Source organism: Scleropages formosus, chromosome 11, assembly GCF_900964775.1.
Source record: "Scleropages formosus chromosome 11, fSclFor1.1, whole genome shotgun sequence".
NCBI lineage: Eukaryota > Metazoa > Chordata > Actinopteri > Osteoglossiformes > Osteoglossidae > Scleropages > Scleropages formosus.
The window spans coordinates 25,670,751-25,685,281 of NC_041816.1; the positions used below are offsets into that span (position 1 = coordinate 25,670,751).

The 14,531-nt window shown below is 43.6% G+C and overlaps 1 protein-coding gene across 2 annotated transcripts; it reads left to right on the top strand.

The window, feature by feature from the left end:
- Positions 1 to 392: 392 nt before the first annotated feature.
- On the top strand, positions 393 to 12,142 carry LOC108940937 (protein mono-ADP-ribosyltransferase PARP14-like). Of its 2 annotated transcripts, none has more exons than XM_029256057.1 (16): positions 393 to 619; positions 1,292 to 1,401; positions 1,989 to 2,022; positions 2,406 to 4,510; positions 5,001 to 5,240; positions 5,490 to 5,714; positions 5,862 to 5,928; positions 6,072 to 6,218; positions 6,368 to 6,427; positions 6,954 to 7,130; positions 7,531 to 7,669; positions 7,989 to 8,041; positions 8,318 to 8,995; positions 9,494 to 9,633; positions 10,387 to 10,564; positions 11,506 to 12,142. In XM_029256057.1, exons 1-16 carry the CDS (start codon positions 448 to 450, stop codon positions 11,790 to 11,792), a joined length of 4,812 nt encoding a protein of 1,603 aa, XP_029111890.1. In that variant the 5' UTR covers positions 393 to 447; the 3' UTR covers positions 11,793 to 12,142. The 2 variants fall into 2 exon arrangements, with proteins under 2 accessions (XP_029111890.1, XP_029111891.1); XM_029256058.1 differs by having other exon boundaries at positions 2,448 to 4,510.
- The last annotated feature ends 2,389 nt before the right edge of the window (positions 12,143 to 14,531 follow it).

Below are 14,531 nucleotides of genomic sequence, written 5' to 3' on the forward strand. Positions count from 1 at the left end.
AAGACTGCGATCGAATATATTTTCCAGTAAGGCTGACAGTACTGTGTGAAAGATGTTATCCAACCGAGGTTGTCATTGCACAGTATGGGAAAGAAAACTTCCAGCCCAAGTTGTTACTGTACAGTACAGTACTGTGAAAGATGCCCAACCCAACTTAGCATACTGTATTGTGAAATAAATTTTCCAGCCCAGGTTGTTACTGTACAGTACTAGATCCTGCCCAACCCAAGTTATACAGTGCTGTGAGAAAGAAGTTTTCCAGCCTACGTTTTTACTACAGTACTGTGATGTGAAAGATCTTGTGCGACCCCAGGAGTCCTGATTGCAGGTGAGGCCGGAACCGGAGCAGAGCTTTCACTTTCGCAATAAAAAAAAAAAAGAAAAAAGGAAAGAAGAAGAACAAAAGCGCCGCTCACTGCGCGACGAAGAAGAAGAAAAGCGCCGAGGATGGGGGACTACAGGCACCCGGTCTTCTTTGAATTGCCCCTTCTGGAGGACAAGGCGAAGGAGAAGGTGCAGAAGTACTTTCAGATCCGGAGAAAGTCGGGCGGCGGGGAGTGCGGCCCCCTGCAGCATATCGGGGGCAACACATACAAGATTTCCTTCAAGGATCCAGAGGGTGAGATCATGACATGAGTGGCACCGTCCGCGCGAAATCCACTCATTCCCCTTGAAGCACTTCAGATGTTTCTTTCTTGTTACTATTTTCTGGATGATAACTGATCAGATACGACACCGTTAATAACTCTTGAGCGATAAAGTCCCTGTCGAGCACATTAAGATGCTTATAATTTCTATATTTCATACACAATGAATTATGCAAAGCGAAAGTGAAAGCCTGAGGCTTTTCATACAACTACAAATGTGTGACAGCACAAAGTGAGCATCAAATCTCTCGCTGCTTAAAGCAGCTGGAAGTGTACATTTATGGTAATTGAACGATTACAGAAAATAAAAAGAAAAAGTTGCAGATGTGAGTTCCGTGCGTAAACAACTTTTTAAGGAGACAGCAGAGAAGCTGATCAGAAATATTTCGCTTTAAAGGATTATGAAGTGTCTTGTTGTAGAACAGGCTCTGTGATGATAGAGGGCTGTTTTGTGCAGCCTTTTAGACTTGTAATATGTTTTTCAGAAGTCTTAGGGTTACGAGTAATGTTAGGATTAACTGTAACCCTACATATGTTTTGCAAGGCAAATTGGCCTTGAAGTTGTGCACTGTATTGTCTGGCGCTTCTGTGGCTATTTTATGTGTTTCTGCTCCTGATACAGTATACTTCCTGTGTTTCTGTAGCTCAGCAGCGAGTCCTCCAGAGAGGAAACCATGTGCTGGAGACATCCACCGGCCCCATTTTGTTCTCTGTGTGTTTGGGTCCAGACCTGGTTTCTGCAGCCAGTCCCACGGTAAAAGCAGGATACACCATAACTTACTGGCTTCATGCCACTTAATAAAATATGGACTTCAAACTCAAGATGTAAAAATACAATCAATAGTTATACATACATAAACACCAATAAGGGGGACGAGGTGGTGCAGCGGGCTTGGTGGGGTCCTGCTCTCTAGCAGGTCTAGGGTTCGAGCCCTGCTTGGAGTGCCTTACAGCAGACTGGCGTCCCGTCGCCCCCCCCCCCCCCCCCCCCCCCCCCCCCCCCCCCCGGCCCTCCGCCCTGTGTTCCCGGGTTAGGCTCCGGCTCGCCATGACCCTGCCTGGGATAAGCGGTTTTCGACTGTGTAAACATCCATTATCTCATGACCTTTCCAAAAAATGTTTTACGTTTAATTCCAGTTGCAAAGTAGATCTATTTATGCATACATTGATCAATACTGCTATACATATATATTATATATATATGATCATCTAAAAATAATTAGCCAGCTATACTGTGTCAGTGTGCAGTAGACTTGCCCTATGGAATTACCATCTGACTCTTACAGTTACCGGGAGTTCATGTGTTAAATACTGTACCTCTTGTCTTATTTCCTTGTCCAGGGCGCAGCACAACAAACAGTCACAGCAGATCCAGGTGGGCCTTTATGCCTCATTGCTTTTTTATGCTATTGACCCCTCAACTTGCCAAATTTGAAAGAATGATATTGCAGCAATTAAATTAAAACAATTTTTAAAGCACTACTTCATGTATTAGTATAAAGAAAAAAAAATGCTTTCTTTATAATAATAAATTTATAATAATTTATAATAATAATATAATATCTATAGTTCATGGCAAATAAAGGCTGCTGATCTTGTTTTCTTCATATTTTCCATTAATATTTTTTGTTTAATTATTCTACTTTATCTTTCTTTTTTTACTGCAAAATTCTTTGGAAAGCTGCTTTTAAATGATGCATATAAACTATTATTATTATTAGTAGTAGTATTATTGTTATTACTATGTGTTCTTTTCAGAAAAGGGACATGATTTCCTGTCCACCACTGTGGTGCCCTCAGGTGGCCAACAGAAGGAAGAAGCTGTGTCTCTGGACCCATACCTCGTGCGCTATTTAAGAGACTGCCCAAAAGCAGGAAGTGATCTCCAGCTTCTGCTTTCTTCTCTGTCTTCCACTTTCCAGCTTTATCCAGAAGAAGAGAAGGTGGTGGTGATGGGCATGGCCCAGGTGGGTCACGTAGGCAAATGGGAGGCCCATGTACACCAGGTTTTTGATAAAATACGGAATAAATACTGTTGCCATTATTTAGCAGACCAGAAGAAGCTCAAGACCCTGCTGGAGACTACATATATGCTTACTGAGGATATGAAAGTGTACAACGAACCAGGGGAGGGATTTGCAGTAATAGTTGGTGAGGACAAGGAGGTGCAGGAAAGGCTGTTATTGCTGGAAAAACTGAACGAAATCAAATCTCCGGTATCACAAAAGTGCGTTAGTACTAGCTGTCTGGTCGGGGAAGCCAAACTTAGTCTAATATGGAAAGATCTTGAGACAGACCTGAAACAGGTTTTCCCAGGGATTCGGCTGTCGCAGGCTGGCTCTGGCAAGGTGATGATTGAGGGCCCAATGAGCGACATTATGGGGGCCCGTGAAATGGTGACGGCTAGAGCTGCACTGGTTCATGAGAAGGAGGTTGCTGGGATCTCCTCCGCACTGCTGTCCTTCTTGAGCGCACAAGGACACGAAGCACTAACCAGCACCTTAGGAAATGTCGAAGTGAGAGCCGAGTTTACCATTTCAGGGCTTTCCTTGCTGTCCTTGTCAAAAGAAGCATTGGAAGAGGCACAAAGGGTCTTCCTCACTCGGATAGGGGAAGACAACATGCTTGTTCCAGACTTACCAAACATGCTCAGACTGAAGGAGGAGCTGCAATCTGAGGAACTACAGCTGAACCAGGGCATGATCAGGGTGAAGATGGTTTGCAGGCAGGACAGTGATGGGGATGCAAGCTACATCCAGTTGTTAGGCTACCGTGACCCAGTCAACAAACTGAAGAAGGTAGTCCAAAGGTTCCTGGAGGACCAGTCTATCCTTCAGACCTCAGTGGTATTGCCCTTCCCTGAAGCGTGGGACAACTTTTGTGACCTGTTGACACTGCTTGGTGTTGATCACACAGGGGTGCAATTTTCACTCCCAACCACACAAGAACCTTCTAGGGTAGTTCTCACAGGGCCCAAGCATTTAGTAACCTCTGTCTGCAGACAGGTCAGCACAGCATTGAGCTCCCTTGTCCAGGAGGTCTTTACCATCGATCGTCCAGGATCCCTCCGGTATTTCACGGGTCCGGGACGGGAGTACCTGCAAGTGGTGGGGCGCACTCACCGCTGCCTTGTTCAGTTGCGGGGCTCCGGCATTCCAGAGGAACCCAGTTACCAGCTGGAGGGGGGAATGTGTGTACGTGTGCAGCACGGCAATATCACCCAGGAGAAAGCGGACGCCCTGGTTAATGCGGCCAACGAAGACTTGGAGCACAGAGGGGGTGTGGCCCAGGCACTAAGTTTGGCAGGAGGTCCGGAAGTACAGCAGGCATGCCGGGAGCTGGTACGGCGGAGTGGGAAGGTGCCCACAGGTACAGCAGTCGCCACCACACCTGGCCAGTTGCCTTGTAAGGTGCTGGTGCATGTGGTAGGGCCTGTGTGGAGCATAACTCCAGGTGCAAGAAGGATGGTGCGGGCTCAGCTAGAGAGTGCAGTCAAGGCGGCACTCGAACTGGCAGAGAGTCACGGCTGCCGCTCCCTGGCTATGCCATGCATCAGCTCTGGCGTTTTTGGTGTGCCCTTTGACCTTTGTGCCACAGCCATAGTTACAGCCGTGAGAGACTTTGGCAGGAGTTCGCGTATCTTACAGAGAGTCACATTGCTAGACATGAATGTCGAAGCAGTGAGAGCCATGCAAGTCAGCTGCAACACACTTCTTGGAAGGAGGGAGCCCCCTGCTGCGAGGGCCGTGCAGCGCACAGATACAGGACGGTTGGAGTCCATCAGAGCAACTGCAGGGGGCGCTGCTGCTGCTGAATCCTTGATCCACGTGAAAGTTATCGTGGGGAACATTGAAGACCAGGAGGTGAGAAACTGACATTTATTTACTGCGTCAAATAAAAAAAAAAAAACAAATCTCCAGAACATATATATGTAAGATGAAGATGTGTATTTTCTAGTCATAAAATATGCAGACCTGAAAATACGGTAGTAGTCAGATAGAGTGAAGAGGCAGACCAGTGGTTTCCAAACCTATTGCTGTGACCAAAGGGCCCCAAGGAGAAAACCTCTGACTGAGTCATAAAGCTTCATTTTCATGTAAACCTGTTTTTCATTTTGTCCATTTGAAAATAATTATGTCTTGGTAACTAATTCAATAAAACAATATATGAAAACAACTGGTCATTAGCACTGTATGCACCATGTTTAGGGTCATTAGGCCAGGACAAGACTGAGTTCATGGTCAGGACTAAAAAAGTTTGGGAACCACTGTGATTTTGATTATGAATTTTGTTCGTGCATCAGGACGCCTCAAATATTGATGCTGCGAGAAATGTGACACTCTCTGCCTGCAGGTGGATGCCCTCGTTTCACCCATGCTGGGTCTCAACCCCCTGTCATCCAAGGTGGGAAAATGCCTTATGAACAAGGCTGGAAAAGGCCTGGAGAACGGGTTTGAGCAGGCTACTCGGGGCAGGCGCGCTGTGCCTGGGGACGTGGTGCTAGTGGAAGGGAAAGGAGCTCTAAATGTGTGCTGTGTCTTCTTCATCCGCTGTGAACGCTGGGCAGGGGTTTCACAGAGTTCTGCAGCGGAGGTTAGTATGCGAAAGTGCGTTTGCAAAGTTTGTGTGTGTATGTCTCTGAGATCATTTTGCCTTCAATATTCTGCATTTGCGCACTTTTTGGTCCATGTTACTGCAGCATAGCAGGGACTATCAGTTCTCCCCAAATCCTGGGCTTACCGTAATTATCCGAAATTCCCAATCCTAGCTAGTAAAATAGTTGCCGCTAATGAATGCGCAGATGTACTGACCATGGAACCTTCGACCTCTGTCTCCTGTCAGACTCTTCGACGAGCTGTGAGGGATGTCTTGAGATCATGCGAGAGCTGGGGTTTTGTCTCCGTGGCATTTCCTGTGATCGGGACTGGCCGTAGTATGGGCTTTCCCCACTCTGTGGTAGCTCAGATTCTCCTGCAGGAGATCCAGTTGCACGAGGAAACCCGAGTATCTGACACAGCTTTGTGTGTCTTTATAGTCATTCACCCCAGCGACAAGCACTCAGCAGCAGTGAGTATAAAGTGTATATTACTGCATGCTCCTTTTTGGATAAAATGTTTATTATGCTCCAAAGTAAATAGCACCTACGTATATGCACATCCTATGTATTGAATTAGCACTGGGTACTTGATTGAGCCAAATATATAAATTTCTCAGGCTTTTGAGGCATCCCAGAATGCTGTTCACCTACGGGGATTCCAGATGTCCATACTCCAAGGCAGGGGTAAAAGTGTCTTTTTCACACACACACACACACACACACACACTCTCTATCATACCAAAACACATACCAAAATACAAGTTAAACTAAAATAACTATTTAATTATGTTTTCTTTTTTTCTTTTTTTTTTTTTAAACTCTTTTAGCACCTTTCTATCGCTGCATCTCTTTAACCCAGGATGAGGTCTCTGTCATGTTGGGTGCTGTCAAGTTGCAGCTGGTCTTTGGAGACATCATAAAGGAGACAACAGATGTCATTGTCAATTCAACGAATTTCACAAGTGAACAAACTGGTAAACCAATAATCTTTTCGGTTCCTGCCAACATGATCTGAATATCTTAATGAATGTAGATGTGTAATATATCATAGGAGCAATACATGATACTGGAGCACCTATATGGAATAGTCAATAAATGCTCTTTCGATGTTTATTTCTTGCAGGTGTGTCAAAGGCCATCCTGACAGCAGCAGGGAAGAATGTTCAAGATGAATTTGACCGAGGTACCCAACACAGTTTGTTGCTCCAAGAATAGCGGTCAATTTATTATTGATTTATTAAGTGGCGTGAGCTTGGTCTCCACGATCTTCAGTGTATGAGGGACCTGAGTCTTTTCAAAAATGGCATGATGCAAAAAAAATCTCCAATTTTCACCATTCAAGTTCTTTGGTGATAATCTACATTACATTTATTTATTTAGCAGACACTTTTCTCCAAAGCAACTTCCAATGAACTCTATGTAGTGTTATCAGCTCACACACCTTATTCACCGCGGTGACTTACACTGCTAGATATACTACTTACAATGGGTCACTCATCCATACATCAGTGGAACACACTCACACACTATGGGTGAACCTGAACAGCATGTCTTTGGACTGTGGGAGGAAACCAGACCACCCAGTGGAACCCACCCAAACACAGGGAGAACATACAAACTCCACACAGACTGAGTGGGGATCCTAACCCTAAATCAGTGTCCACATTTTGAATGTACATGATTGTAACATCTATCTTCTCTTCTCTCAGTGAAATCTCAAGACGATGGAATCTGCTTCACACTAGCAGGAGCCTTAGCCTGCAAAATCATTGTACACATTTGTGCAAATAAGGACCTCGACCTGGTGAAGAAGCTCTGTGGCAAGGTTCTGAAATTCTGTGAACACAAGGGTTACAGATCTGTTGCCTTTCCTGCCGTGTGTGCAGGTATGCATCTTCCTCAATAGCAATAATTCGAAACAATTTATTAGGACCAAGTGAAACTCTTTTCAGTTTGCATCTCTCATTAGTCTTTCGAGTCAGTCACTTGTTCTTTGAAACTTCCAGAGTTCAGCTTCAATTCGTGGTATAGAAATGGGGAATCTCAAAATTTAAGCACAACAGAGGAAAAGGAGCCAGTTTGTCCATTGATTTGCACAGTCTCAGAAGTCTTGTGAAACAATGCAACTTCTCAATGGTGTGTTAAAGCCTAATTTTTTCAAAAGCTCCAAATATACTTGTCTCTGCACTGATCCAAAAGTGTTTTCTGTGGTTTAAGCAGTAATTTATATACTTTGAGGACCTGCTTTTCAGTTGCGTGTCTGCGGTTGTTTCTCCATGATGACAGGTGGAGCCGGGCTGGGTGCCCCAGCAGTTGCCTCATCAGTGCTTGACGGGTTGGCCTGTGCAGTGCGGGACTCCTCCTTCACCCATCTCTCTCTTATCCGTATCGTTCTTCTGCTGAGACCAGTGTTTGAAGCCTTCAGGTGTGCATTTGGTTCTGGTTGCTCTCCTCCCTATATCTCTAGTCCTTGTTCATCTTGTTTTTCAAGGAATATATGAAACAGTCATGATTATTTAACAGTTTATTGGTTCTATTCATTCATTGGATAATCCGTTGGTTTCCTCAGTTTATTCAAAATTTCATTCCATCAAGGTCCAACATACACAGATATCTACCAGAAACAGGGTTTTCTAGTCCAGGTGGTTTCGATGACTTCTGTTCCCAGATGCTCTGAGCCATGGACTGGTGTGGGTCTTGTGCTGAAATATAGACAGTATCTGAAGTGTCACTGTTCTCTATAGGTCAGAACTGGAGAGTCGTCTAGGAGACCATGCTCCATCTCCTTCCCTTAAAGGTTTGCCGTCATAGCTTTGATTGCAAATTCTAAACTAGGCCCTGTCCCTGCTTACTTGCCAAGCACTTCCACAACCTTCCAAACCTGCCTCCACCTGTGTCAAAAGCATCCTCTACGGTCTTCATCACAAGCTTCAGTAGACATTCGTAAAATTGCAGACATAGATTTACTCCAGAAGACTTCAATTCTATTCCCACCTCTTATCTTCTTCCCTACTCTCTGTTTAATCCTCACTTATTTTTGCCTCTCTCACTCCCTCGATTCTCCTCCTCACAGAACGAAGCAAGAAATTTCTGAAACAGATACTGAAAAAAGATTCAGAAACCTCTTTGGTTTCTAATAGCCCCGCCGAGATTTCCATGTTGACCTTGGATTCCTGGCGCCCGCTCCCGGCTGTGGTGTGTGTTACGGGGCCGGGGCAGCAAGCCTTGCGGGATGTCCAAAGAGACCTGGAGGCAGTTTTGCAGAAACAGCTCTACGACCGGGAATTTGAGGCTGAAGATCTTGCAAAGTTGTCCCGTGAAGACCTGGCCTCACTTATGAAGCTAGCACAGGAGCAGGAGCTCAGTCTTCAGCCTGAGGGGGTAGGAGAGAGGCCTGGGATAGGGCCAAGGCGCTATGTAGTCCGAGGTCTAAAGGAGACGGTTCTTCAGTTTAGTGACGCTGTCCAGCAGGCACTGACGGGTGCTCTTTGTAGGAAGTTGCGTGAAAGAGAGGAGGTGCTGATGTTCCTCAGTGTCCAGTGGATGATCCTCACTGCCAGGGCAGAGTGGGAGGAGATGGACCTGAAACATAATTACACCCTTGAGCAGAAGTACCAGGAAAATAACAGTTCAGTGTTGGACTTAGACTGCCCTGGAGGGGATGTGCTAAAGGTGGACCTTGGAAAAATGGAAGCCACATCCAAAAATACTGGGCTCACCTGCAGACTGAAAAGGATGGAGCAGCATACAGGTAGTGAGAAAGGATACAGCTACTCTTACTGCTTTGTAACATAAGAAAAAGAAACAAGTATCTGGGTGGCATGGTGGTGCAACACTAGCATTGGTAAATCACAGCTCACACAGGCCTGTAGGTTTGAATGCAGTTCAGTCTCCGTGGAATTTTTGTGGATGCAATACAACAACCGTAATATTACTGTTACTGTTTTGTAACAATGTATTATACGCAATAAGTTCTAAGACTGGCCACTGTGTAGCGCTGTTATGCCACATCTGCCAATGACTCACAACCATGGCAGTGCCTCCTGGCAAGTCGTCTTAAAACACACTGCTTCCACAAGGTGAACTATAACCATATAATAATTCAAGTAATTTAAAATTATGAGAATCTCATCTACATTCCCAAATACATCCATAACATCCTGCTGTTACTATTATTAGTATATTATCAGTAGTATGAATGTCAGCAGTACTGCTTGTAACGCTCCAGTAATGACTGTTCTGATCACAGAATACAACCCTCCTTCCTGCTGGGACCCCATGGCTCCGGGAGAATCCATAAAGAAGGTCCTCCTTGAACAAGACTCACCTGAGTACCGGGACGTGGCCCAAAATTTTCTGAGGACAGCCACAGGACACACTATACACAAAGTAAGACAATATTACAATGCACTTTACACTAAGTCAGTATTTCTTCCTTACATGGAGTAAGTCAGTTTTTATGCCTCAGACAAACTGAGTGATGGTTAATACTCACACCATGCACCGAGTCAATGCTTATAGCTTACACAGTCATACAATATGTATGATATTCATTGGGTAAATATTTATTACTTTCACATAGTGAGATTCTGTGAGTTCTCATATTTAACAGAAAGTTATTCATTTGTATCTTCCAGAGCAAACCAATATTTATATGTATAAGCCAATATTATAAATTTTATCACAAGCCAGTACTGCAAATTGTATCACATCCTTCAAATAAAGTACTGCGTCATGTACATTGTGGTATATAATGATACATTGTGACGTACTAGGAAGGGGTGCGGTGGCGCAGTGGGTTGGACTGCAGTCCTGCTCTCCAGTGGGTCTGGGGTTCAAGTCCCGCTTGGGGTGCCTTGTGATGGACTGGCGTCCCGTCCTGGGTGTGTCCCCTCCCCCTCTGGCCTTACGCCCTGAGTTGCCGGGTAGGCTCCGGTTCCCCGTGACCCCGTATGGGACAAGCGGTTCTGAAAATGTGTGTGCGTGCGTGCGTGCGTGCGTGTGTGTGTGTGCGTGCGTGTGTGTGTGTGCGTGCGTGTGTGTGTGTGTGAGATGTACTAAATACTGACCATGCACAGGGTGATTTTCCATCATCAAACTCCTGTATATGATAACTTCATGGAATATTGGCTTTCTTTGTAGATTGAGCGCGTGCAAAACATTCACCTGTGGCGCTCGTACTGGGGCAAAATGCAGCAGTTCACGGAGAAGAATGGAGTGGGTCAAGTTGGAGAGAAGTTCCTTTACCATGGCACATCAGTTGCTGCATGTGATTCCATTAAAAGGGAGGGCTTTAACAGGAGCTTTGCAGGAAAGCATGGTAAAATCAGCGTACAGTGTGCCCTTCTCCGACCTTTCACTAAAACCCTGCTCTTCATGTCCTCTGCCTGCATTTCTCTATGTGCTTCATTGCAACAGATGAGACAGGATAACAGGTGTGGTGCTCGTCTGTGTGACATGGGTTTTATTTACTCCGTCGTCGGGGGAGAAGGAAACGGAGGGGAAAGGGGGAACTGGTAGAATGGGGACTCGGCCCGGTCTTTGCGGCGCCGTCCGCGGGCTCGGGTTCGGGGTCGTGCTCGCTCTCGTGCTCGTTCTTGCTCTTGTGCTCGTGCTTGCGATCATTCTTGTGCGTTCTCCCGTCTCTCGGCATTGGTTCTCCTCCACCGTCTCTCTCCCTCACTGCCGGGCGCAGGGGAAGACATAGGGTGGGTGATTAGCCCCAGCTGTGGCTGATTTGTCTCCGTCTCCACCCCCGTCCCCCGCCGCTTCGGCGTGCTACATTCATTTATGCTCTACATCTCACTTTTTTCTTTTCTCAGCATCCTTTCTCTACATCTCTGTTCCCTACATCTCGATACTGTCATCATTATATGTAAACAATGTCCAAATGGTTTATCAATTATTTGTTGTTAGATCTTGAAAAAGCAAATTCTTGAGTAATAAAACCTGATTATTAACTTTTACATGGCTAACAACTTTGTTCATGGCAAATTACAATATTAGACAAGTAACAAAAAACTGAGGGCTGTTCCCAGTGGAGCAAAAATGGTTAAATACCTGACAGTAAGACAGCATGAGAAGGTTTGGAACTCTGGACCTTCACATGGAAAGACAATAGCCATGACCAGTACAATATCTGTTCCACCCCAGTGAAGCAAAGGCTACATCTGTTTTACAATAAAAGCTTATAAATAGATGTCTTCTCATATGAACTAGAACTGAAAAATGATGCTTGTTATTTTGTTTGTCTCCCTGTAGCAACGAGACATGGAGTGGGTGTGTACTTTGCGGTACATGCCAGTTACTCAGCCAGCCTTGCGTTCACCCCTCCTGACCAGGCAGGACTGCGGTACATGTATGTGGCGCGTGTTCTGACTGGCCACTACACCGTAGGAACTGAAGACATGAAGGTTCCCCCACTTCGCTCCGGAACAAACCCACCCGATCGCTTTGACAGCCTAGTGAATGCTGCCAATAACCCCAGCATGTTTGTGATTTTTCATGATGACCAGGCCTACCCTGACTACCTTATCACTTTCAAATGATCTCTCATGGCTCCTTCTTCCTTTGTATGGCTACTATTCATTTGATCTTTTTTCACATTGTTCTTGTTGTCAGCATAACTTTCTTATTAAAGCCATAATTTCTGTTTGCGGAGTGCTGAGATGAACAGTGTTTTCCAAAGGCAGAACTAAAACTGCTTATAATACAGCAACGCCTTCCTGTATGTATTAGAGGTGTTCCCAAAGGAATTTCATAGGTGTTTCTACAGAATATAGTAGATATTAGGAAGTAATCAGGGCAGCTGATGGCAGAGTGGTTGAATCTGCTGCCTTTGTACCGAAAGGTTGCAGGTTGGAATCTTGTTTCCAGCAGTAGGACCTTTAAGCAAAGTACTCACACTAAATTGCTCTAGTAAGAATGATCTAACTACTTAAATGGGTAAATAATTATTAGTCACTGGATAAAAGTGTCAGCTAAACATGAACCCAAAGGTTGTATTTCCTACAAGTAATTTGCAAAGTGATGGTTCTACAATTCCTATTTTCAGTGATAAATTTTAAGCAAAGAAAGATTTTTACCATTGGCAGGCTGTCTGTAGTTAATTACACTGAGTACCCTTTGAAACTGCTGTTGGAAAAGATACTGCAAAAAAAAGTCAGAAAACATAAGAGACAAAGAGAAGGGACAGCTGCTATTCAGATGCGGTGAGACGTAACAATGTCTTGTTTTGTCAAAGGACAAGGAATACCTGCGGACCCAGTCATGCTTGTATTATTTATTTCAAAAGAACATCATATTGTTTCTTGGCTCATACGTTGTACTGTATGTTGCTAGTTTTCTTATGACAATTTAATGATTGCTGTACAAGATGCCTAATTTCCCAATTACCTAATGGAACTGTGGATTTACATTTACATTTACATTTATTCATTTAGGAGATGCTTTTTACCAAAGCGACATACATCTCAGAAGATACAATGTGTGCATTATATTAGGAGAAAGAGAGACATAGTTGCAGAAGTGTGATTCTTAAGTAGTTTGTTTCTTTTCACCATATGGACCAATGTTTATCCCACGAGTAGCTTCATAAAACTCAAAATAGACAATTCCTGATCACCTTCTGATTTTTTTTTTTGAGATACACGAACATGTGTCTTGTTTGACGTAATTTGTCACTGTAGGTGTTAACACTGTTAACAGATGGTTGGTTGTATCAGATACAAGAAAATAAAATGAATGATTACAGATGGCATGCCAGTTAAAACTCCTTGTGACTGTAAACAATAACCTACAAAATATATTTTATTTTGTAATGACTCAGAACAACCCAGTAATATGTATGTGTCACTTCAAGATCCCTTTTGGGCCAAAAATTACTGTATATAGCCTCTTAGAATAAAACTTCTATGTAAAACTTATATACGTATTAACAGTATATAGGCAGAATGAAGATCAAATATCAATTTTACACAAGCAAGTTGCAGCAAAACTAACATTCCATTCAGTGAAACAAACAAAAGAAGTTTATGAAAAACTTTAACACGAAATTATGAAACCAAGGTCAGCAAACACATTTTTATCTCATTTCCACTGAGTTACGCAAACAATACATAAGTTGCAATACTGGTCATTGTTCATGTTAATACATTCTTTGTAACTTTGTTGTACAGGCCAGCTGATATACAAAATGACCATATGGCCATTACTAAAAGTAAAATCTTCCCTCTATCTGTCCATCCCTGCATCAGTTTTCAGTAAACAGTTGTGCTGGTGAGGGCTATAGAGGACCTGGGCTAACTAGCTATGCTTGACCATGGTCTCCAGGTCCCCCAGGGGGGCCTCCAGGCATTTCAAGACCAGTTGAGATATATAACCTCTCTGGCCTGTCCTGGGTGTCCTCCAGGCCGTCCTTCGAGTGCCTTCCATAGATTTCCAAACCACCTCCACTGGCTCGATAACAAGATAAAAAGAAGTGAAAGTCTTCATATTCACCACAGGCTCTTTATTTATGGATTTGTTCAAGTCAAAAACTTTTAGAGTTCCCATTGACCATTTGCAAACAGCATACTAGATTCTCTTAATGGAATACCACTGGTTAAAAAAATAAAAGAAATGCAAACTAATTTGAGATACCATTGTAACAAAACAATTCCTTATTCAAAGGGTGGTGCATGTAGGAATAAACTTTCAGTTTAGTACAGTTACAGTTTTTACATTAAGATAGCATTAGATAAAAGCCCGTCCAGTGCAGGAATTATCTGGAAGGTAAGATGGAACAGAAAGAAACATACAGTGAATTAAGTTATTGTTGTACAGTTTGTGTTCCTTCAAAAATATAAGAACTCCAGTAGGAGAGCTGCAGATACTGTGCTGTATAAATGGGTAAAATATTTGTCACTTTGGGCAAAGATATCAGCTGAATAACGATTAGGCAAAACATGATCTGCTATATCAAGCAGACCTTAGCTGTGGTCATCACTTGAACTGTGTTTCTTTGTACAGTATGTTGAGTGAAGCTGACAAAGCCAGCAGCTAAATAAGGGTTAATAACCAGACATTCAGCCAAAACATTTTTGAATTCAATGACACAAATTCTTTTTTTTGTGAACTGGAAAATGCAACACTGACACAACATTAAATTATGTTGTTACTGCTATACTAGTAATGAAATAAGTGGACCTAATTTTATAAATTCAATAATTCACACACACACACACTAAAATACCTATTACATCAAATTCACCAAACATGCACACTAAGAACTGTGTTAACAAACAGTC